This window comes from Brachycentrus maculatus, unplaced genomic scaffold, assembly GCF_059751285.1.
Source record: "Brachycentrus maculatus isolate JH-2025_06_01 unplaced genomic scaffold, ASM5975128v1 h1tg000125l, whole genome shotgun sequence".
Lineage (NCBI taxonomy): Eukaryota > Metazoa > Arthropoda > Insecta > Trichoptera > Brachycentridae > Brachycentrus > Brachycentrus maculatus.
Window position 1 is genome coordinate 155,509 of NW_028280878.1, and position 26,903 is coordinate 182,411.

Below are 26,903 nucleotides of genomic sequence, written 5' to 3' on the forward strand. Positions count from 1 at the left end.
CTCCCGCGAGTCGTAACCAAGCTGGCCTCTTTTACAAGCCATTAGATTCCAGCCGCCCAGGACGTCTTCAGCCGACAATTTGTCGAAAGTTTTCGAGTGAACTTTGATAAAAAAAATCTTACAAGAAAGGATAGAAAGGAGTTAGCAGACAGAATAGCCAGGAGTCAGTTTACAAACATGTATTAATGAATGAAAATGAGTGTATATTTGTATGCCTTCAAATTTATATCCATGATTTTAAGTACAGTCCAACATCCGGAATATCACGAACTTCTTGGATGTATGTGACTTTGGAGTTTTATTACATACGTGGACTCGCCTTGGGGTAATAAAAAGGTACCAAGGTCCATCGTTATTCACAATTTTTATTTTATTTGAAAGAACGTTCGTAAAAAATAATTTGTCTCCTAAATAACTTAAAGATTTTATATTTAAAGATTTAAAGATTTTATCAGCCGGTTTTTGTTTGGGTTCTCTCAGAATTGATATTTCTTGGCAATTTTGAGGATTCATTGAATTTCCTTGAAACGTATGAGCACTTGGAAATTTTAATGGTTTCTTTCACTACCATAGCACTATTCACACAATAGTGCTATGGGTAGTGAAGGGTAGTATTGTTTGCACGCTTTGGTAGTTATTGTCCTGACGAAGAGATAGGTACGTTTTAAAACCGTGGTTATTTACTTATATTACAAAAAAAATGTAAAAAATGAAAGTTAAAATGACTAACCACAAAGTAAATGCTTCAAATATTAATAATATTGAGAAAAACAAAACGTCCATTTTATTCATCTATGTTAAGATGTTAAAAATCATGTATGCAAGCCATCCAAGCTTACCGTTACTCTACGGAGCCTCTCAATGAAAATAGTTGACAAATTTCAAATAAATAAAATAACAAAGTTTGTTCTTTGACAAGATACAAAATGTAAAACCATTATGCTGTCGGGGTTAAATAGAAATTGGATTTCCAAACCCCTTTGAAAAGTAATAATTAAAGATCCTAACCGGAGGAAGAACAGATCCAAGATAAATAATGATTGCAAAGTCAACCTGGCTGTGTTCAACACAGAGTAATTTAAGATGATGATTAATGAGTTTCCAGATTTGCGAAGATTTGAGAAATTCTTTCTAATTACACCCGGTGTAATTATGTGACCAAAACATTCAGGATTTAATCCAAGTTTCATCGGATTTTCATTTCGAAACAATCTGTAACAAGCGTTCTTCTTCTTCTTCCTGACTCCATACCTGCTTATCGTCTTTTTAGATTGTTGGAGTCAGCTCTCCTCGTCATCAGGTTGTAGATCCTTTATGGTCAACGTCACATACGCCATACCTTCGAATCATGTTTTTTTTTCATGACGGTGAAATTACAATATACATATTTGCGAACCTTATTAAACTTGAAGATTGCTTTTTTATTAAAACAATTCTTTTTCTAAAATGTCAATCTACCCACAATGTGGTATAAGAGAGGTGGAAAATTGCCAAGTGTTCCCGCTTTATGAGTGATGCTATGAAAATGTCTAAAATGAACATTATTTACCTACCCACTTATCTCTTTCACGCTCTACTCGGGATAACCTAAGGGCAAAGGGTACGTTTTATTGCTAAATTATCATAAAAAGCTCTAAACTTTTAAGGGCAAGCCTCACTTCATATTTTCATGCGAGCTATATATAACTGAAAATTGATTATATAATATTCGGATACATGAATATCCCTTTGCGAGAGGGATATAAAAAATCATTACTAGATCGTAAAGTTGCTTCGAACAATATTGCGTTTATTTATTATGCACACTCTTACTAGCACATACGTGGGAACAGCTTTCTTTTTATCCTCATCCGCACCGAATGGTGCATAAAAATTCCCATCAAATTATTTATATGAAGGTGAGTTGATCATTCTTGCGCTTCAGGTAATATCAAATAGATGCTAAAGTGACAATGAATCCTTCTATCACTTTACAGATCTGTAATTTCATACATAGTTAAGTTTTGACATCATCAACGAATCTATTATTTTCTGGATACCCACTAAACCACCAAATGTGACTTTATTATTATTGTTTCATTTAATGTTTAATTAAATTATTATTGTTCCATAAAATGACGACGTTAAAATATTCACTTTAAAAAAATCTATACAATTTTTCAAAATAATCCAAATAAACGACGAATGATAAGAAGAGTGTTTTGTACAGATTATGTAAATAATCCTTTAAAATAATAAATTAATGCTGTTATTTTTAGCCTTTAGTGAATATTGATCTTTGGTCATTAGTGCATGCTGCTCCTCAGTTCAACTGAAAACGCATGTATTTAATATTTTTTATAAGTAGTTGTAAGTTTATGAATAGTGCTATAATAGTGACGTGTAGTGTTATTAGCATGATAAAGAGTGATTGTCCTGATGAAGAGACGGACACATCTCGAAACTGGTAAATTGAAATCTCGATGAGTGGTTATACACTAAAAATGCCAGCATTACTTTTTACATCATTTGAAAGTGTTTCATACTCCACTTGGAAATTGTACCAAGAAATGCTCTTACATACGTATGTAGTTCATAAAGTAAAATAATTAAATTAATATTAATTTTCATCTCCTCGCCAAGCAAAAAATTTGTATTGCTGTGTCCTTTATTAAATTTGTGTACTCGTGTACAGCTATAGAGAAAAAGGGTACAATTTTCCCGAAAGCTCAACAGAGAGTAAGAAGTTAATTGTATCAGAAAATTAATATTTTCTCCCTCGCACAAAGTTCAATCCTAATGAAATTAAAAATAATATTCACGGAATTCGTGTAGCATTTACTTTTCGCGGGAAGTTAATATTGTCTTCTTAAATATTTGAACATCGCTCGTTGAAGCTAAAGAAAAATAAACTTGGTTCGTTAAACAGTAGTTATATCCATTTTTAGTTTTACTTCACATTTACGGTATTTACGAATGTTCTTTGAAATCTATTGTGACACGTATTTCAATGTATTATAGCCAAATTATTAAAAAAGTTATGTGAAATTTATCCAATTTTTAAAGTTGTGCCCTTGGGATGTTGAAAAATGGGGAGGGGGTAAAAGATGTTTCTTATTTTGTAAATTAGTGATATTTACTTGATAAAAATACCACTGATATATTATTTTTAGATGATAGTGGTATTTATCAAGTAAAATTTTAATGAAATAGATCAATATTACCCCAAAATATCTATGTAATACTTATACCATTTAAGTAATGAACATAACGCTTTTATTTATTGAATGCTTTTCGCAGATACCTTGTGGCATATTTTATGAACTTTATAAAATTAAACAACTTTGTTTTAACCAAATTTTTATTATTAATACACTTTAACCTACCGGTTTCGATAAGAACCTTGTCAATATTATGGTTTATTAAATTTTAAAACATTAAAATACTCATAATTAATTACATTCCCTTACCAAAAACAAAAGTGCACTAATAATAAAAATGTGGTTTAAACAAAGTTGTTCCATTTTATAAAGTTTAAAACGCTTTTAGGTTAGGATGTCGAAAATTGAACTTGTGATGAATAATAATAATTTATCTAGTTTAAAATGTCTCTAGATAAACTGAAGGTATAAGTGCCTATCTACATACACGCATTTCAAACACACGAGTAGGGTTAATAATAAATTAATTGACCAGTTAAGGAAACCCATATATAAATATATTTTTTCTTTTTTTAACAACTTTTTTCGGATTATAAAGTATATTCTCATTATCCTAAGACTAGAAATCAATTAAAATATTTTAGAAGTGATAGTTTGAAAGATAATTTTTAAAACATACAGTTATAAACCACTAAGTTCCGAATATTGTTTACAGCAAATATGTTTCTAATTTTAAATTTAAGTGTATTATAAATTCTCTTTTACTGAAACAAAAAAAAAGGTACGATTTTTCGAGCGAACGTTAAGTATCCCTTACAAAATAATTTTACAAGAAGAAAATGAAAGTCATTAAAAAAAACTTTACAATATTTAAAGAATTTAAAACAAAAGGGCGCTAATCTAGTCTAAAACATACCTTTTTTAATTATAACGCGTTAACAAAACAATGACCAGTAACTGTCAAGGACTGATACCTGAAGGTTTGCTTCACTTTACGAAAATACGAATTGATAATATGAAACTATTAATTAAACGTTTTTTTCAGGAATGCGGTAGTAAAATGCAGACTAAAAATATTAATGTTGATCAACTACCGACTCCTGAAGACTTTTTACAGGTAATCATCAAAAGACTTAATACGTTTTTAGGTACTCTTAAATAATGATTATAACATTATTGTCGAACTTTCATATTGCTTAATTTTCATATTCTTAGAAGGAGTTGCTAAGACAATCCAAAATATTTAATTGGATTTAATTTACACGTCTGTCACGAGATAGAAGAAATTAAAGCAGACCTATTTTATACACTACCATTTTTGAAGTGAAATACACTGCCGACTGTTTCAGTCACTGACCAAAAGTAGAGGTCAAAAATTTTAACAATACATACCTTGAAATTAAAGTAAATTAATAAAAAATATCTATAAAAGATTTTCGCCGATAAAGTTTTCTATGTGAAATTTCAACAATATTTTTGTTTTTTCGGAAATCCTCTTCAAAATAATTTTATCCCTAAATTATTAAAAGTATTAAAAGTGAATTTATTCATGAAAATAAGATGCTCTACCCTCTGTGTTTGGTGTAAAAACAAGCCAAGCCTTTATTGTGGATCAGAACCGCTTTCATTGAGAGGTTTCAAAACCAAACGTCTTAAAACTTACAATTCTCGTCAACAGAGCTCTCTTATGTCATAAATCAATTTAGTACTCATCAAAAATTATTAAATAAAACGGTAGTGATTATTAAGCTTTAAGTTTTATAACAAAAATAAGTGTAATTGAATTTTATTAATTGTATTTATTGATTTTGTTATTGCGTTTGTACGGCTTGTTTTTAACGAAGACGCAAACCTTTTGATTGAAGCTTGATTTTTTATTTCAGAAGATGGGGCAACTAGACCAACTTGTCTTTTTGGGAAATGCTCCACCTTTACCACCACGATCAACCCCTCTAGTTTTCACTCCGATTTCCCCCGAAAGTTTCACATCATATTACCGTAAGTACTTTCTACATCTTACGTAAGCAGCACATTTAATTCTCACCCTAATAAAATGAAATAAATAAACTATCCCTTATTTTGCACGGGGATTAATACAGGTTAAATGTCGCGGATAAAGAATCTGCGTAAACGAAGACAATGTTTTTTTTGTTGTTTTATACTCGATCAATCATTTGTACGTCTATTGAAATTGTATATTATCAATATTCAGTTATTAAGAAACTAGTAAACATGTAGTTTGTATAGCAGAAGATTGTACAACATGTTGAGTGTGTCCAAATACTTGTTCACAAAATCTGGATTATCTCCAATTGCAGGAGTTATTTTCATATTATTTTTTGACATCTCATCAAAGATGAAGAAGAATATGGAAGTCTGGGCATTTACGGGGCTGACGACCGTCATAGGCTGGTTTAAGTGATCACTTTACACACGTGTAACATTCACCAATTCTACCCATTATTGACAACCACACTACTCAAATTCTTGGAAGTTTTATATATATGACTTACCAAGATTAAGACTTAAGATTGTACCACTAGGCGTTTCCAACGCCTAGTACTTTGGTCTTATTCCTTAATTTATTTTCCTCTTTTCGATAAATTTTATAAACTCTTCCTTGTTTTATTTCTTTTCCCACGTAGCTATTATTGTCATTCGCTTACGTTTTTCTTATCTATCGAATATTTTAGACTCCTAAATCTAGAAATCTTTAACGTTTAAATGATCATCTTGCCTTTATTTGATTGAAGATCTAATTCACACCATTTTGATGATATGTGGTGCACGCCACTGGTTGCGAAAATGAGACGGAAAAAATGTTTACAGTTTAGTTATATTTTACAACAACAAAAATAGATGCATAGATGTAAAGATAAATATATAAAAATATAAGATATACATTTATGATTTTGACCTTTTTGAAGATATCAATTTAATTTTCTCATTACAATTTTTTTACAATTTATAAGTAAGGGTAACGTCATGAAAAAACGTTCAACATGCTTTGTGCTTTTGTTTCTAATTCAAAATTTTATTACTTCAAGCGACTCTAATACACATTGTTTGCATTCCAAAAACAATATTTTAGTATGTTGAAGCAATTGATACTTTTAAAAAAAATATAAGTTCAACGCTATAACAGAAAACGCGAATAATTAAATGGCAATAGCCTTACAATACCAGTGTAAAACTATTTTTTTCTACTCACTTTATAATTTTTCAATCGCGAATCAATATTTTATCCCGTATCCCGAAATTCGAACAGAAAATTACATATAAATTATTTTAATGAGGGTACTCCACAGGTCGGAGTTCGCTGCCATGTTTCGAACAAGAATGCTATTAATTTCTTAACAATTTGCAGACAAATTTATAACACCGACCAACGGCTTACCTGACTTTTTACCTGACCTGCCGATTATCATTCGCCTTTTGAGTCTATCTTTGTTCTAGAAAGGAAATAAGTAGAATGAATCAGAGTTTTACTACAAAAAAGTCCAGCGTATTTGAACTCACTGTTGAATTGCGTCCGTTTTTTGGACGGTGCTTTTTTACTCATGTTCAAAAGCTTGAGTGAAGTTTTACCGCGTGAGTAGTTTTGCCGCATGTATTTCATTTGCTCCAACTTCATACCTGTTGTACCTTCGTATGACGCAGCTGCCAATACTATGGTAACAGTTGAAGGATCCTAACCTTAAAGTCGCTCTTAGAGACCTTCCATATTTGTTTATTTAATAACATTATCTGAAAGCTATTTTAAAGGGTGTGAAATTAATAACAGTGATAAAAGTGTGTTTAATAAATATCTAAGTGAATAATTACTCTTTTATTCTGTGATTTTAGTACCTTTTATTAAAAAGCAACAGGTGCAGTTCTTATAAGAACTTAAAAGGTTTCTTCTAAAACGAAATAAAAGGGTGACTTTCATAAAATGCTTAAAAATTATTTAAATATACTAACTTATTCGATTTAAAAGTGATTGTTTAGAAAAACCTAAAAATATATTGTACAAGATTAATTTATTGTGAAAGAGTTTTGCAATAATAATAAATTAATTAACATTTACGTTATTTGTTGATAAAACAAATAAAGATTTCTTAGAAAAGGCTTGAACTTAAAAAAGTAAAAGTTTAAACGAAACCAGTTTTTGGTTTTGTCTTGTACTGACTATTATGAGTGATTGTAAGTCCGGTTCGTGTGGAAAAGAACAGTGCAAAAAGTTCACGTGTTGTAAACAAAAGTTACCGAGATCAAGTTGAAGTAATTTTTAACTCTCCATAAGAAAGTTTCGACATAATTATATACTTCACTTTAAAAACTGGAGGGATCGAGGGGACCTATTGCTTCACCAGACCATCATTGGGGTAAGAATTAAATTTAAGTTTAAAGCTTTATACAATAATATAATTTATTACTTAGGGGTAAAATAGATCACAAACAAAATACATATTTAAAAATAGGTTTATATCTTTCACAGAATACATATTTTTTCATCTTTTCGACATCCATATAATCAATATTAAACTTGATTTCAGCATTACTCTTTATATTGGATGTATCGATTCATTATAATTTTTATTGAGTATCAAAATATAAACTACTACTACCACTACCCACGAGGTGGGCAGAGAGGATGGTACGCCACATTATTCTGTTCTGATATACACTCCTCGCTTCTTTCACATCTATACATATAGTCATATATGCTCTCCGATTGTCTGACTTTTGACCAGTTTCAGTTAAGGTTCTGATTAAATTGATCAAGCCAAATCTTTTTCGGCCATCCTTCCACACACCTTATAATATATATATATATATATATATATATATATATATATATATATATATATATATATATATATATATATATATATATATATATATATATATATATATATATATATATATATATATATATATATATATATATATATATATATATATATATATATATATATATATATATATATATATATATATATATATATATATATATATATATATATATATATATATATATATATATATATATATATATATATATATATATATATATATATATATATATATATATATATATATATATATATATATATATATATATATATATATATATATATATATATATATATATATATATATATATATATATATATATATATATATATATATATATATATATATATATATATATATATATATATATATATATATATATATATATATATATATATATATATATATATATATATATATATATATATATATATATATATATATATATATATATATATATATATATATATATATATATATACATATATAAATTCGTTAATACCTCAGCGAAAAAAATGCGTAATCACTCGTTATCATCTTAATATGTATTGTTAAGTGTACTGACTATTCAAATTTAATTATTATGGATTCATTTAACGTATTAGAATAATCATTAATTATTTTTAAGAGATTTTTTGAAATACCATATGAATTATCATCGAATATCAATAATATAATTTTTATCTGCTTAATTCATCTTTAAATTGATTTCATGCGTTGGACGATCATAGAAATATGTTTGGATAACTGGATTTGACATAACTCTTATCCGATTGATCTTTGATCAAAGGTTAATAGTTAGGTACTTATTATAAGAATTGCGCACCGAACGAATAAAATAAAGCACCTAGCCAAACAGTTATACCAAAATTTTTTAATTGCCTGTAATTATCGGCTACGTGTTACATTCGTACGAATTTTACAATTTATTTCTATTCACACCTTATAAAAGTAATTTGCAATGCCGTTACCAATTCTTGTACAATGGAGTAGGAAATTAAATCTTTTTCCGGCATCATTTAGCCGGTAGAAAAGTAGGTACGGATTCGAAGCTTTTAATGATATGTCTAACGACGCAATTCAACTTAAACTGACTTGACTTTGAACTTAGACTTGACTGAAAACGTGACAATTTTCAGTCGCCTAAAGTCGCTGAGTGTACCAGAGAACTAAACTAAACCAGAAATAAGTAATTCAATCAATACAATTCTACAATTGATTTTAGTGATTCGGGAAATAAATAGTATTAACAAAACTGCTGATTTCCTTGTTAGGTTAACTTCTTTTTAAAAATACTGAATTTGCTAGAAAACATTAATCAATTCTACAATGATTATATAATAGATTTTTTTGCATTCTTGTTAATTCAGTAAGTTGTTTTCTTGTTCTGTCAATAATTAATATGCAATATTCATTATTTTTGACATCCTTTTTTTTAAGAACTGTCATTCTGTGTCACCGTTGACATTTTTTTGTGGTAAAACTTGAATGTTTTTTTAATTATTTGTGTATGGATGGAAATATAACGAATGGGTTTTTTAATGTAACTTATGTTGCACATTGCACGTTTATATTTAATATTTATAGTTTTTATTTTTATTAAACCCTTATCTGCTCCAAGTAGTGTAGAAGGCAGTTTTTGATAGATGTAGAATTTTGATTGTCGGTACTGCCATCAGTTGAGAATTTGTGAAGTATATAGCTTTCTCCAATTTAACATATGTGAGATTCATTTAGAATCAGTTCACGATAGATGCTTTGTCTCATTTGAGGCACCTACATATAATTGATATATCATTCAGAGACTGAATTATCATATTTCAGATTGAAATTTTCACATAAAGATGAAACATAAAATTTCTGGGGCATTATAATGATGCAAATAGTTAATATTCTTAAACAATTTATAAATTAATAAATTCTTTAAATTTAATCATATTTTTTATTCAAAATTCGATTTTTTACTTCTTTATTCTTCTTCTTCTTTTTAAACATATCCGCTCCCTGTGTGGAGTATATGGATTTCATAAACTGTTGACAAATTGTCAACAGTATAGGACGGTGGGATCCTAATCCCTTTTAAAAGAGGCAAGCTTGATTAAGGCTCTCGGGAAGCATGCTATGTGACCATAGTTATATGGCCTAGCCAACTGAATCGACCTTTCTTGGTGATAGTTGTGACCAGAGATTTATGGCTTCCAAGCCCTATCTCTTCGTTCCTCGTGAAGTCAAACCACCGCACGCCTAAAATTCTTCGCAGGCATCTATTCTCAAAGCAGAGTATACATTTGCTCTGGACTCTGGGTCTCTCAGCCGTATAAGATAATAGAAGCATTGCAGGGATTATATAGCCAGCATTTGGTCTTCACCGAGTACAAATCCGATCTTCAGACGGCCTTAATTACATTGTTTATTCATACTGGATAAACGTATGAAGATGAGTTCTCACATACATTTAAAACATTATTTCTCAACATTTAAAATATAATTACATTCGTAAAATAGACATGCAATCGCATTTTTATCAAAATAGTTGGCTTAGAACACATATTCTGTGTTAATTAGCCAGTCATCACGTTAACTCGTTAACTCTCGGTTTTGTTATGAAGTTATTTCGAAACACTGGCAGCTGTATATCGAAAAAAAGATTTTTTTATTGAAGAATTTAAATGATGTCTACACAATATGAAAAACGGCATTTATACCTGTGTTTATAACTGGTAAAAATCATTAGTGGATATGAATAACATTTTCTAACTGTCCCATTATATTAAATAACTCATGTTATATTACAACATAACCTGCTTTGGTCGTACCATAAATGAAATATTAAGTAAAACGGTATTTGAAAAAATAAATACATACTTACATCAGCGCAATGGAAAGATAAACAAAATTATCTGATGAATTCGTATGTAATAGTAACTCATTATCCTACATAAAACATTAAATAAATATCGAATCATAACGAGCTAAATTATTGCAGTATGTTGTAAGTGTTTTTTGCTCGTAAAAATAGCAGTATTTTTCTGTTATTTGATCATAAATTAATATGTAGCTTTTACTTGTGTTAAAATTTTAATAACTGAAGTTCGTGAATTTAGCATACCACTATCAATAAACCCTTCTATATATCTATGTACATGAATAAAAATGTAAACGTTCCTCCATTCAAAAAAAATATCTCCTTAAGTAATTATTTTTACAATAAAATTTTGTCACAAAGTTACATTTAAATAAGTACTTGTTTTTATGTTCAAATATTGTTTATTGCATTCAAAGACCCTTGACAGGTGAAAATGTATTTTATATATTTTTTATTTTGACAACAATGGCAGTGTCATCTGCTGAACGTAACAGTTACTCTGTAAAATATGCGTTATTTATACATATATTTTTTTCATTTTACCAAGAAATCTGAGTTACTGTTTATAAAATATATTTTTAATCTTAAGATTTGTTCAAAATAAAATACCTACATTTGCTTATACAACGCTTTTGTATATGATAAACGAATTCCTTTAAAAAGTAGGGAAATTGACTATTGTACAATCGAAATGAATGACAGTTCTATTACTGTAATACAAAATGCTTACTTGGTACATGAAGTTTTCTTTTTCATTTTTATTATTGCATATCAATAAACTATTCTTTTGTAATGGTTATATTCCGGTTGGAAACGAATTGTACTATTCAAAGAGATACTAACATGGTTGTGTAATTTTATAGATGCGAAACGAAAAAGTGTATGTATATTCATAATACCTATAATTGTAAAAAAAATATGCAGCTTATACATAAAAAAAAAAGAAAAAATGTTTGATTGACAATGATAAAAGCCAATTTAATAATTCCACAATATAAGAGTCCTTCCTTACCTATTGTAAAATCACGTAGAATAACATAAAATAATGTTTGTACAACTTAAACATCCCTTAATATTTTCGACATCTTATCGTAGATGAAGTAGAATATGGGAAAAATGAAGTAGAGTATTTACTAGGCTTCAGACCTGTCATAATCTGGTTAAGTGATCACTTTACACGCAAGTAATATTCACCATTCTACCCTTGATTGACAACCACAATACTTAGTTTTTGGAATTCATAGATTTATGATCCATCTTATGAGACATCATGACGTTCCATGATTGATTTCACAATAGCCATTTTTGATATGATATAGAAAGCTTTTATTTTGCACTTCTTAAATCACGTATATATATACACAAAATATTCCTCATTTAAACCCAATTAACCTCGAGGTTCCCAATGTTTAAACCTAATTTTTACACCCTTTTTAAAGTTAGTACCTGTACTTCAACCAAAATTATTTTTACATCCAAGTAAAAAAGGTGGAATCGGAGTGTCACCGTTGATTTTCCAACTTGACTCTTCTTGTATCCTTTTGTTGAAGTTTAACAATTTTATGCCTGTAAGTTTAATCGTACTTTGAACTATGCGCTTAACTCAAGTGTATCCAACCATAATTCCTCTAGTCTCTGAAACCTGCGATTAAAATTAACTTAAAGTAAGAATTTTCATTGAGTACTTACTTTAATGATATTTCCTAGAAATTTACAAGATAAATAAAGATGAAATTTTAAGATAATATATTAATTGTCTTGAGAATTTGATATGGATGTCTGGCTTTGTACTAGACTTGAAATCTTGGACTGGTATAAGTGATCGCTTTATATACTGTGTAACTTTCAGAATTTAGGCCATTATTGAACATCCTTGTGAATTACTGTAAGATCTGTGGATTACCAGAATTTCAAATTCCCTTTGTATCAAAATATTTATTCATTTGATATTTAATATTTAAGTACAAATACATGCCTTAAGTATTTTCACGAGTTTTATACAACACTTGTTTTGGTACAATTAGAAAGTGTTACATTTAAACGTGTTTACAAACCCTTATACATACAAATCTACATTATTTAAAAACTGTTATATCCAATGAAAGCAAAAATCATAAATATCAAAAAAAGAAATATTAAATTATTAAAAACAATATTAAAAAGGCAAACCCTTAATTGCATAATTCCTTAGAAAATATATTTTGTAATAGTGTCTGTAATAGAGGTTGTTCTGACGAAGAGAAGGGTACGTCTCGAAACTGGTAGACATAAAAATCTCGGTGAGTGGTTATATACTAATATTATTAACATTTTTGTGAAAAAAAAAGTAAATGACTAACCACAAAGTAAATGCTTTAAATATTAAGAATATTGAGAATATTAAAAATATATTATTTTGTATTACAAGTAAAAAGCTTTATCTCTCAATTTACTTAAAAGCATCTTCTCTGGCGCAGAAATATCAATTAGTCAGCCCATTTTACTCATGTTTTTAAGATGAGTAATAATAATAAGTATGATTTATCTGTTTTTACAATTAATTTTTACATTCGAGATAGGTACCAGCCAGAAGCATGGACAAATAAATAATAAGAGTAGGCAGTATAGGTAGTAAGGTAAGCTAGGTACTACTAACTAGAGTAGGAAGTAGATGTAAGTAGTAAGGTATGCTTGTACTACTTAGTAAGGTAGGGTAGGTACTGGTTGCGTTTTTATGTCAAGGGGGTAAGTAAGGATAGGCACTGCTTTTATGCCTATTTGGAAGGCACGCCCCTGGTAGCAGCTGTGTATCGCTTAGATCAAGATTAGAAAAAAAACTAACTAACCATTACGCCGCTTCCCCTCAGGGGTAGGTAGAGAGAATAGAACCCCACACCACTCTGTCCTTGCAAACATTCTTCGCCTCTTCCACGTTCATGCATCTCCTCATACATACCCGCCTATTGTTTCGACTCCAAACCTGACCACTTTCAAGAATTTAGCATACTTGATTGTGCCAAGTTTTCTCAGTCTTCCTTTGCTCCTTTTTCCAATTACATTCGCCTCATAAATTTGTTTTACCGTTCTTTCCTCACTCTTTTTTTTATCAAGATTAGAAACGTCTGTTAAATATAAATAACGAGGTAAGATGTCTTATACACCTATTATTATTGCTAATATCTAAGTGTCGGGTACAAACACACAGACAATTTAAAACACAGGTTTAGATTAATATGCTAGATGTAATAAATATGACAAGCAATTAGATTTGCAGTTTTATCTACACGATTGTATTAGGTCCACTAATGGATGCGGTATTACAATCTGAAATGTCCGTAAGAAAAAATAAAACTACACCATCTCAGCAAAAGAAAGTTAATAAATCTATGATAGCAAGATATTTCTTCACCTCCTTTTATTTTATTGGAGCTTTTTCTCTATTTACGGTGGGATAATCGAAAGGCCGCAACTTAATTTTCTCTAAACCCAGGTAACATTTGACTTGATTGCGTTTTTGCTGTAAACATTGTTTTTGTATAGCAAAAACAAGTTTTTTCTTCGAAATAAATATATGTTTTTTAAAAGAAAAGAGTTATTGAAAGGTAAGGAGTAAACAAAAGATATATATATATATATATATATATATATATATATATATATATATATATATATATATATATATATATTTATATGTATACATATATATATATATGTACATATATATATATATATATATATATATATATATATATATATATATATATATATATATATACATATATATATATATTTATATATATATATATATATATATATATATATATATATATATATATATATATATATATATATATATATATATATATATATATATATATATATATATATATATATATATATATATATATATATATATATATATAAATATATATATATATGTATATATATATATATATATATATATATATATATATATATATATATATATATATATATATATATATATATGTACATATATATATATATGTATACATATAAATATATATATATATATATATATATATATATATATATATATATATATATATATATATGTATATATATATTTATATATATATATAAATATATATATATATATATATATATATATATATATATATATATATATATATATATATATATATATATATATATATATATATATATATATTTATATATATATATATATATATATATATGAAACTCTTATATTAGTATGTATGTATTAATATAAGAGTTTCTGCTTAATAAAAAAGCTTCTTTACATCTCACCAATAGATGTCTCTAGTGAAGTTCTAGTGATTCAAGAACAAAGTTTCTAAATTGGTTCATATATATAGAACTTCGAAGAATTTGAGTAGTGTGGTTGTCAATAATGGGTAGAATTGGTGAATGTTACACGTGTGTAAAGTGATCACTCAAACCAGCCTATGACGGTCGTAAGCCCCGTAAATGCCCAGACTTCCATATTCTTCTTCATCTTTGATGAAATGTCAAAAAATAATATGAAAATAACTCCTGTAATTGGAGATAATCCAGATTTTGTGAACAAGTATTTGGACACACTCAAAATGTTATCATAATTATGAATTTTAATATTAACACATAATCGTTTAAGAATATCCTTGTTAGTTCACAGGGAACTAATTAAACAAAAATAGTAAAGGAAATTGAAACCATAAACCAAGCAAGGACACAAAATGTCGAACCCTCCTGTAGTCAAGAGGCCGGCTTCTTCTGAAAAGTTTTCTACCAGCAATTAGCAAATGCTGAGAAGTTCCTCATTGGCTCACACTAGTTTATCCCTCCAGATTAAAATAAAATATGTTTTCTAGCTAGAAAAAACAAAATCCACTCAATGATCTACAGACCTTGTATATAATAAGCAAGGTAAATAATAAATGCAATTCCCGTTAAAAAAACATTTGAGGATAATCTATCATATCAATAAAGTTATTTTGATAAAGATTTATCTACTTTAATACAATACATGTTACATATCTATATCGAACATCTATCATATCACGATTTGAATCACTTATATTAAAATCTAATGTAGCCTTCTTTATTGAAAATTCAATCCAACCCACATGCCTACCATCGCATAATGAACAGCTCCGAAACCTACAGTTATCGCAATACCTGTTACTTCTCTTCAAGGTATTGGTCAGTGGGTACAAAAAATACAATATTTGCCCGTTGGCAGGGTCATTCGAAAAGTTCACGAAGTAAAGCTGAACCACATCTGTTAGATTCCAGATAATCAATTATTCTCACAGAATTACGGTGCAACACTCCGAACGAATGGAATGACAGGTATATAAATTAAGAGAACAAATAATCCAAAAAGCGGTGTCTTTGAATACTTCTATGAACAGAATTCTTCCTACAGTATCTTTTCATAATTCGTTGATGATAATCTTCATCCTTTCTAATTGTTACTTTCTATTCAATCTAGAACATGCTGTAACATAGTGTAAAACAATTTATCTTGGAAAATAGCGTTAAAAACAATTTTGTACTGATAACTCAATAGGTCCATACTAAATTTATTTTTGCATACAAAATGTACGATATTTGGTTTAAAAAAATACTAACGTGAGTATTATTTTCTTATTAATTGCCACGGGAACTTTCACTTGATCATATCGTTATAATTATATTCAATATTCATGTGGTATTGAGTTGAAAAAAAAAACATGTGAGTATGTATTTCTTTAAACTCATCTACGAAATAAAAACTGCATGCAATTAGGTTTTTTTGTTGAAATATAATATTCAATATGAAAAAGGCCATACATTATAAAAATAATATTTGATTTACTGACGTAGATGGGATTTTTTTATTGGAATGCACAATAGTATAGCATAATAAACATGAAACTTTGATATTTAATAAATGTAGGTTTCTCAGCTTGAGACGAAGCATGTCTCGTTTTTAGATAAAATAATATAGAATTCTGGACATCCCAGGGCTTACGACCTGGCATTTGGCCGGCTTAAGTGATCATTTTATAGACTTGTGTAATTATCACCATTCTGACCATTTTTTAACATCATTAGTGAATTATTTTTTTGAAAGATGTAAATATTCTGACCATTTTTTAACATCATTAGTGAATTATTTTTTTGAAAGATGTAAATATGCGTTGTTAAAATATATATATATATATATATATATATATATATATATATCTATATATATATATATTTATATATATATATATATATATATATATATATATATATATATATATATATATATATATATATATATATATATATATATATATATAAATATATATATATATATATATATATATATATATATATATATATATATATATATATATATATATATATATATTTATATGTATATATATATATATTTTAACAACGCATATTTACATCTTTCAAAAAAATAATTCACTAATGATGTTAAAAAATGGTCAGAATGGTGATAATTACACAAGTCTATAAAATGATCACTTAAGCCGGCCAAATGCCAGGTCGTAAGCCCTGGGATGTCCAGAATTCTATATTATTTTATCTAAAAACGAGACATGCTTCGTCTCAAGCTGAGAAACCTACATTTATTAAATATCAAAGTTTCATGTTTATTATGCTATACTATTGTGCATTCCAATAAAAAAATCCCATCTACGTCAGTAAATCAAATATTATTTTTATAATGTATGGCCTTTTTCATATTGAATATTATATTTCAACAAAAAAACCTAATTGCATGCAGTTTTTATTTCGTAGATGAGTTTAAAGAAATACATACTCACATGTTTTTTTTTTCAACTCAATACCACATGAATATTGAATATAATTATAACGATATGATCAAGTGAAAGTTCCCGTGGCAATTAATAAGAAAATAATACTCACGTTAGTATTTTTTTAAACCAAATATCGTACATTTTGTATGCAAAAATAAATTTAGTATGGACCTATTGAGTTATCAGTACAAAATTGTTTTTAACGCTATTTTCCAAGATAAATTGTTTTACACTATGTTACAGCATGTTCTAGATTGAATAGAAAGTAACAATTAGAAAGGATGAAGATTATCATCAACGAATTATGAAAAGATACTGTAGGAAGAATTCTGTTCATAGAAGTATTCAAAGACACCGCTTTTTGGATTATTTGTTCTCTTAATTTATATACCTGTCATTCCATTCGTTCGGAGTGTTGCACCGTAATTCTGTGAGAATAATTGATTATCTGGAATCTAACAGATGTGGTTCAGCTTTACTTCGTGAACTTTTCGAATGACCCTGCCAACGGGCAAATATTGTATTTTTTGTACCCACTGACCAATACCTTGAAGAGAAGTAACAGGTATTGCGATAACTGTAGGTTTCGGAGCTGTTCATTATGCGATGGTAGGCATGTGGGTTGGATTGAATTTTCAATAAAGAAGGCTACATTAGATTTTAATATAAGTGATTCAAATCGTGATATGATAGATGTTCGATATAGATATGTAACATGTATTGTATTAAAGTAGATAAATCTTTATCAAAATAACTTTATTGATATGATAGATTATCCTCAAATGTTTTTTTAACGGGAATTGCATTTATTATTTACCTTGCTTATTATATACAAGGTCTGTAGATCATTGAGTGGATTTTGTTTTTTCTAGCTAGAAAACATATTTTATTTTAATCTGGAGGGATAAACTAGTGTGAGCCAATGAGGAACTTCTCAGCATTTGCTAATTGCTGGTAGAAAACTTTTCAGAAGAAGCCGGCCTCTTGACTACAGGAGGGTTCGACATTTTGTGTCCTTGCTTGGTTTATGGTTTCAATTTCCTTTACTATTTTTGTTTAATTAGTTCCCTGTGAACTAACAAGGATATTCTTAAACGATTATGTGTTAATATTAAAATTCATAATTATGATAACATTTTGAGTGTGTCCAAATACTTGTTCACAAAATCTGGATTATCTCCAATTACAGGAGTTATTTTCATATTATTTTTTGACATTTCATCAAAGATGAAGAAGAATATGGAAGTCTGGGCATTTACGGGGCTTACGACCGTCATAGGCTGGTTTGAGTGATCACTTTACACACGTGTAACATTCACCAATTCTACCCATTATTGACAACCACACTACTCAAATTCTTCGAAGTTCTATATATATGAACCAATTTAGAAACTTTGTTCTTGAATCACTAGAACTTCACTAGAGACATCTATTGGTGAGATGTAAAGAAGCTTTTTTATTAAGCAGAAACTCTTATATTAATACATACATACTAATATAAGAGTTTCAGCTTAATAAAAAAGCTTCTTTACATCTCACCAATAGATGTCTCTAGTGAAGTTCTAGTGATTCAAGAACAAAGTTTCTAAATTGGTTCAGATATATATAGAACTTCGAAGAATTTGAGTAGTGTGGTTGTCAATAATGGGTAGAATTGGTGAATGTTACACGTGTGTAAAGTGATCACTCAAACCAGCCTATGACGGTCGTAAGCCCCGTAAATGCCCAGACTTCCATATTCTTCTTCATCTTTGATGAAATGTCAAAAAAAATAATATGAAAATAACTCCTGTAATTGGAGATAATCCAGATTTTGTGAACAAGTATTTGGACACACTCAAAATGTTGTAAATAAATTATCTGGTCAAATTATAAGCTTAATAATAAAAATGAAAATGGTATTTTCTGGCGTTTCTCATGTGTGTGATTATAATCCGGGATTCGGATCTCACATACTAATATAAGAGTTTCTGCTTAATAAAAAAGCTTCTTTACATCTCACCAATAGATGTCTCTAGTGAAGTTCTAGTGATTCAAGAACAAAGTTTCTAAATTGGTTCATATATATAGAACTTCGAAGAATTTGAGTAGTGTGGTTGTCAATAATGGGTAGAATTGGTGAATGTTACACGTGTGTAAAGTGATCACTCAAACCAGCCTATGACGGTCGTAAGCCCCGTAAATGCCCAGACTTCCATATTCTTCTTCATCTTTGATGAAATGTCAAAAAATAACATAATTATGATGTTAAATATGCGTTAAAATTACGTTCAAAACTATGAAATATCTTCGGAAAAGTGAATGAAATGAATATTCATTATCCATACCTACATTTATCTTAGATACATTCGCCGCACACCGAACCCTTCTTGTTTTTTTTATTTATACCATAAAATCCTAAAATTTTATTTTTTATGGTTGAAATATGACAGTATCCGTTTAAAGTAGGTTTACGAAAATACTACATTAGCAAAATAATAACCGGCATAAGACCGTAAAATAAGTCAAAATAGACGTTTAAAAAACATATATTTAAATTCATTTTATTTTAATCCTATTATTCCTACGAGGTGGTGCTGTCAATAAAATCTTATATTAAGTTAATTATTGAAAACTCTTACAACTGCTGTTTTATAATATTTAAACAATTAAAATAAAATAATTGAATTTTTCTTGTACCATAAATATCGGATATTTAGTTTTTAATTTTTCATGATTAGTATTACGCAAATAATTATAGGAATAAACCACACTTTTGACAAAGCATTATGAAAAAAAATAGCAGAATGCAGCTCAATCGTTTGTACAACATGGCGTATTAAAAAAATGTTAAAGGCAAATTTGTAAAGCCTTTTAATATTTGTTTATTCTCAGATCAATTTGTAAGTATAAAATTTAAAAAGCATTTAATTCACACTTAAAACAAGCTTTTGACGTGCAAATTGTTGATCAAATAATTGTAGCCACAGATATATTTAAATTGTAACAAAATTGTATTCACACAGAAAATATAATATTTTAAACTTCAAATTACGTACAGTTTTTAAATCAATATCAAATAAATAAATCTGCATGAACACATACAAAGAAAATATAATTTCTAGGGTTGAAATAGTATTACGTCAGGGGAACATTCTAATGACTAAAACAAATTTGTGTGTCTGTATCAGTTTTATTTTAAATAAATCGTTACAAAAACTCTCATGTATCCACCTCTGCATGAGGCATTAATATTATGGCACTCCCTTCTTCACGAAGATCGATTTAAAAATACCTGAAAATGGCCGCCAGATATTGAAGCACTTAGTCTAAAAAAATCGTGATTTGCGGATAAAAATATTACGTGTGGCATTCACAATTATTTTTACGGTATAGTAATAAACTACATTTGTTTTATAGTATACATTGTTTTAAGTTAATTGATTTATTTGTTAATTTTTCGTCATATACATAATTACAAATTACAATAATGTGCTCTCACTGAGTTTTACTGTGTCGAGGGCACTAATTGAACAAAGAAAAATAGAATAGTTAAATAATATATCAAAAAATAAAGCATTTACAATAAACTGTTAATTTATTATTATTATTTTTTTTTTTAAATGCTTTCATCGTAACGTTGTACACCTCCGTAGGGTAGTGGTTAGCGTGTTTGGCTAACCCGCTTGTTATCCTGAAATCGGTTCTTAGGAGAGAAAAAATAAATATTTGTAATTTTTCACTCTTATTTTTATTTAATATCCTGGATTGGTACCGCAGTGCAAAACTGATCACTTTGTCTTCATGTAAGTGATGATCGAAATAACACTGCGTCAATTCAATTCAGTGCCCTTTGCATTTCTAGGTGTGGATAAGGGTAAAAAAAGCGTTAAACAGTTCCGGAATTGGCTTTTTTGGAACATTTTCTCAAATATCACCCATATTAAAATTATTTTTTGTGCCTTTATTTCATTTTAATATTAAATACAAAATTGTATAAAGCAGTATTTTAACCAATATTTTTCAGATCTTTCAATATCCATATTATTTAAAAAATGAATTTTGACACAATGGTTTCAGGTTTTTAATATCTATTTTCAATTATATATGCAAGTTCCATAGAAAATTACAGCAAAGCATGCGAACTACATATATATGTTACGATCTCGTGAAGTAGTGGAAGATAGTTATTCTTGTACAATATAGAGAAGATGTAAAAAAAACCTTAGAGAATTTCGTAAAAATCTTTATAAAATAAAATAATAATTTTGTTATTAAAGGCACTTCCTAAATTATAATAATAAACAAGAAAATGCATAAAAAACTTTTAACATCAATAAAATTTTGCAAATTTTAAACCGGTTGGTACAAAGCATTGTTGATGGTACTTTTAACATCTAAGGATACGATATACTGATCCATTTCTTGTAGAAAAAAATATACTATTATTAACAATAACAAAATTTATTATGAAACATTTAGTGACGCAAAATATTCCATGTATTTTTTATTTACTTTTTTTATTACACCGAAGTTTATACTATTTTTGCAACACCGTGTACATACGTCCATTTATGTATAATGCATGCACTTATTCAATTTTCATTGTGAATAGAAACAGCACAATTCAATTCTAAGAAAAATCTCGCAGCAACTTATGTGTATGCAAAATTATACTCTTATAAAGGTATTAAAAATTATTGTTAGAATGGTTTTATAGTAAACTTAGTTTATTGTTTGACATGACTTTATAAAGATACAATTTTTTATGCCACAGTTTATTTAAAAAGTTCCTAAACAAAACCGAAACTTTCTTATCTTATATTTCTAAAAAAAATATATATGAGAGAAATAGGTACTCATTTAAAAAAAAACTTATTTTAAATTCATTCAGGTATTTGTAATAATTTTTGAGTGACAATGGGCTGGACAGGTTGCAAGACAGGACCCCACAAGATGGACCCCTAAAATTTTAAGATGTAGACCTTGGGAGAATAAAAGAGGCGTCGAAAGACCTCAAAAAGATGGTCCGACGACAGCCGCTGTGGGGGGTAGAAGCTGGCTGCAAACAGCAACAGACCGAAAAAATGAATTGATACGGAAGAGGCCTAGCTATATCCAGCAGTGAAGGACAGAAAGCTAAAGAAGAACTTTTTTGTAAAGGGTTGTGGTCCCGTGGTTAGTGTCGCGGACTCATGAGTCAATGCTTCTCGGAAACCCACTCTACCACAATTAGATACCTATTTTTATTATAAGCCGCTTAGGCTCACAGAAATAGTATGAATTTGAATTATTTTTGTAAATTATAAAAACTTAAATATTTCTAACTAAAATATAACTTTGTTTTAAAATCACTTTAAATATTTTATTATAACTTAATTATAATGTCTTCCGGTTTTGAAGCTAACAGCTTCTTCTCAATACTGATTAATACTAAAACACCATCTACTTATTATTATAACCCTTATCCGCACCTAATGGTGCATAGAGCACTGCATCAAATTGACGCAGTGTTATCTTGATCATTACTTACATGAAGGCAAGGTGATCACTCTTGCGCTTCAGGAACCAGTCCAGGGTAATATTAAATAAATATTACAGTATTTGTCCGCCTCCGTGGTGTAATGGTCAGCGTGTTTAGCTACCGTGCTGGAAGTCCCGGGTTCGATTTCCAGGGGGGGGTGAAAATAAATATTAGTGATTTAACACTATCTACTTAACAAAATTTAAAATATTTTGACCGCTAGGCAAAAGAGCTTGGGTAGAGCTCAAATGGCTTTATTTTTTTGAATTGATTAGCAGTCACAGACAAAGGGGATCAAGGCTGATGAGTGATATTTGCAAACATATTAAATAATGGAATTTTAGAAAAATCGTTTACTCGTGCATTTATTAGTTGTAAATTATTATTAATTTTTTTTTTAATTTCTAATATTTCAGAGTAATCACATTTAAGTCCCCTATTGCATGTGAGTAGTATATTTAGAGCTTATTTTGATCAAATGTGTGATAATTTTCTTTTCGGTGATTGGCAAATTCAGAATAGTTATTATTATTTAGACATATTGTATGCCCTTTACATCGGATGTTAAAATTTATATAAGTTATTTGTATATACAAGCTTGGACACCAAATATTTCTTGTTATTTTTTGACATCTCGTCAAAGATGAAGAAGAATATGAAAGTCTGGGCATTTACGGGGCTGACGACCGTCATAAGTTGCTGGTTTAAGTGGTCACTTTACACACGTGTAACATTCACCAATTCTACCCATTATTGACAACCACACTACTCAAATTCTTGGAAGCTCTATATATATATATGAACCAATTTAGAAACCTTGTTCTTAAATCACTAGAACTTCACTAGAGACATCTATTGGTAAGATGTAAATAAGCTTTTTACTAAGCGGAAACTCTTATATTAGTATGTGAGGTCCAAATCCTGGATTATAATCACACACATGAGAAACGTCAGAAAATACCATTTTCATTTTTATTATTTAAGCTTATAATTTGACCAGATTATTTATCAATAATTAATTATCTAACCAAATATTTCTGTTAAAAAAAAACTTGCTTTCCGGTCATTTTAATTCCGGTAAATCGAGTAATCCCTTTATACAAAATAAAGGGATTACTCAGCGCATAGTCAGCGCAAGTGTATAACAAGCTATTCGAAATGCTTCAGTCACCTCTCCACTAGCCGCTTCTCGCTTCTTGCTTCCCGCTTCTCGCTTCCCGCACACCCATGCATGAATTCATATCACCTGACCGTAACCGAAAGGAATCATTTCTACGGTTGGGGAAGCACTGCTGCCTGCGATTATATTTTACTTTTGTCTGATTACGCATCACCTCGCGCCCCGGCAGTGGCGGTAATATCAAAATAATGGACTTTACCAAATTATGACTTTTTCTTATAAATTATAAACATACTACCATATGTAGATATTCTGTCATGATCACCATCATTTATCATACATCGCTTTGGCGCACGATAGTATAGACGTGATATATGATCATTCGAAAATGCATACTCTAATCTATGGAAGTAAAACATGGAGTTGGCGGAAGAAGGATGATAGTAGACTGAATGCAGTCTAAATGCATTCTCTCAGACGAATGTGCGGCAAAACGATAGAAGTTCGAATGGTGGAATAAGGAATGAATGCAAAGCTGTGATAGGCATTATCGATAAACATAAAAAGGTGTGTTGAGACGGTTTGGATATGTGGAACGAATATGTGAAGAAAGAACGTTAAAATAAATTTATGAGACGAATGTCGTGGGAAAAAGGAGCAGAGGAAGACCGAACAAAACTTGGAACGATCAGGTATGTAAAATACTTGAGAGCGATATATTCAGAAGTTCAAATAATGGGCGAGTATGCATGAGGAGATGCATGAATGTGGAAGAGGAGAAGAATCTTTGTAAAGACAGAATGGTGTGGCGTTATATTCTCCTTGCCAACCCTTTCGGGAAACCGGCGTGATGGTAAGTTAGTTAATTTTGTAGACATTTAAATAAAGACTAGACATAAAATATGAAATGTTCATTAAACACGATTATCGTTTGATTTTAAAACGACAAAAAAATGGTCTAATACTCTTGTATTAGACTATATTTGAGTTAATTAATATTGACACGACAAGTGAAGTACAAATATTCTCATCAACAGGTGAAAATACAAAATGTATTTTAAATGTTTAAAACAACATCTGTAATTCTCAAAACAAGTCATGTTGACATTAATAAACTCAAAAAAATGTCCTTTACACGAGTTTTATTATTATATTAAAAATCCAACGTTTCGCTTATTTTTATCGTCGCGTAATCAACGTTCCCGCTGTTTTTCTTGCGGTCGAATTGTGTATAAGTGTGTGAATTCTTGCGATGTGCGTGAGCAATGAATGTATAATTTTACCGAACGCATCCTTGTGATATTTCATACTCGATTGTTCGTGAAGGGACAACAATATCTTCGGTTTTCCCGCTCGATGTCTTGCATTTTGCTTATTGTCTTGCATTTTGCATGGAACGGATACCGGCGCGGCAAACAATGGAAGGGCTATCAAGCGTAATCCAATCCACGCAATAGTTATTACAGAAAGTACAACTCAAGTAAATTATTCACGTAACGTAACTCACCGACCGCAACTCAACCAAAAGCGAAATTCCGAACGCTCCGCATCTCAGTCTTGACAATTCATATTTAGAAAGAGAACGTCGCGGGCCGGACGGTGTTCCATATTAAAAATTGCCGGAAAATAAAATTGTATCGATAAATTGAATTTTTCCATAGAAAAAGAGCGCGTGAGACTTTGAAAAGGCATAGATTTTATCGCAAGATTGAAAAAAATACTTTTCCATATTTAAAAAGTGTTCCGTTTTTGTTTCCAAGAAACAAAAACGATGAAATAAAGTACTTATTTATCTACTCTGTTATCAAATGTGTTGTGTTAGAACATTTTTTAAAATACGCGCCTATTTGTAAAAAAGAATGATGATTTCCCGCCATTCTTGAATAACCTTTATTTTATATTTGGAAAAGTGCTTGAAATATGTATCAATTTAAAATCTCATTTCTTAATGATTTATCGTCGAATCTATTAGGAATACGTGTGTTTTCGGGTGTTTCGTTCGTTTGTGTTTGATTCGGTAACGAGATAAACTGTGAGAATGTAATTTTGCGATTTGGTTTCAATTATTGGCGGGAAATTTTCTTACATTCAAACGTCACAAAGTGCCTAATTATTCGACCTCGATATTAGGCTTTTATTCCGATAGTCGTGTAAAATTTATAATAAACAAAACGGTTGTGATAAATTTTAATTAATATTTCCTTTGATGCTTAGCGAATTCTAAATATATAGCATACATTCTTCTCGTAAGAAGTATCCCTGATTATAATATGTGTTTCATATTTCACAGTATGAGTTTTTAAAAGCTGAAAGAAAAACATCGATCAAAGTAAACATCGTTCCCCAAAATAAACTTATAAGTAGATTAAATAATTAAATTTTAAAGTAGAAACTGACTACGTATTCTTTTTTTAGTTTTTTAAATTAATTATGGAATATAAAAATCTTAAATTTATAATCGAAATTAAACGCCTTGTTTTAACACAACGCAAAAACTACTCATAAACCAAGTATACACGCCAAACATTATCGATGATAGTTGTCACTTTTTGCTTAGCATTTGATTCTATTATCTATTAATGCTCAATAAATGAAAAAAAAAATACATAAATTGATTGTTAAAATCTATCAC

The 26,903-nt window shown here is 29.0% G+C and overlaps 1 protein-coding gene across 3 annotated transcripts in view; it reads left to right on the top strand.

Moving 5' to 3' along the window:
* Nucleotides 1-26,903, top strand: part of LOC148309393 (uncharacterized) — a 121,501-nt gene that overhangs the window by 38,185 nt on the left and 56,413 nt on the right. Inside the window, exons 2-3 of one of the 3 annotated variants that reach the window (XM_088260163.1) lie at nt 4,186-4,257; nt 5,024-5,138. In XM_088260163.1, coding sequence (XP_088116289.1) covers nt 4,201-4,257; nt 5,024-5,138 — 172 coding nt within the window. In that variant the 5' untranslated portion in view covers nt 4,186-4,200. Of the gene's footprint in view, nt 1-4,185; nt 4,258-5,023; nt 5,139-6,772; nt 7,508-25,863; nt 26,053-26,903 lie in introns of those variants that run through there. The other 2 variants (XM_088260165.1, XM_088260161.1) reach the window with 2 other exon arrangements.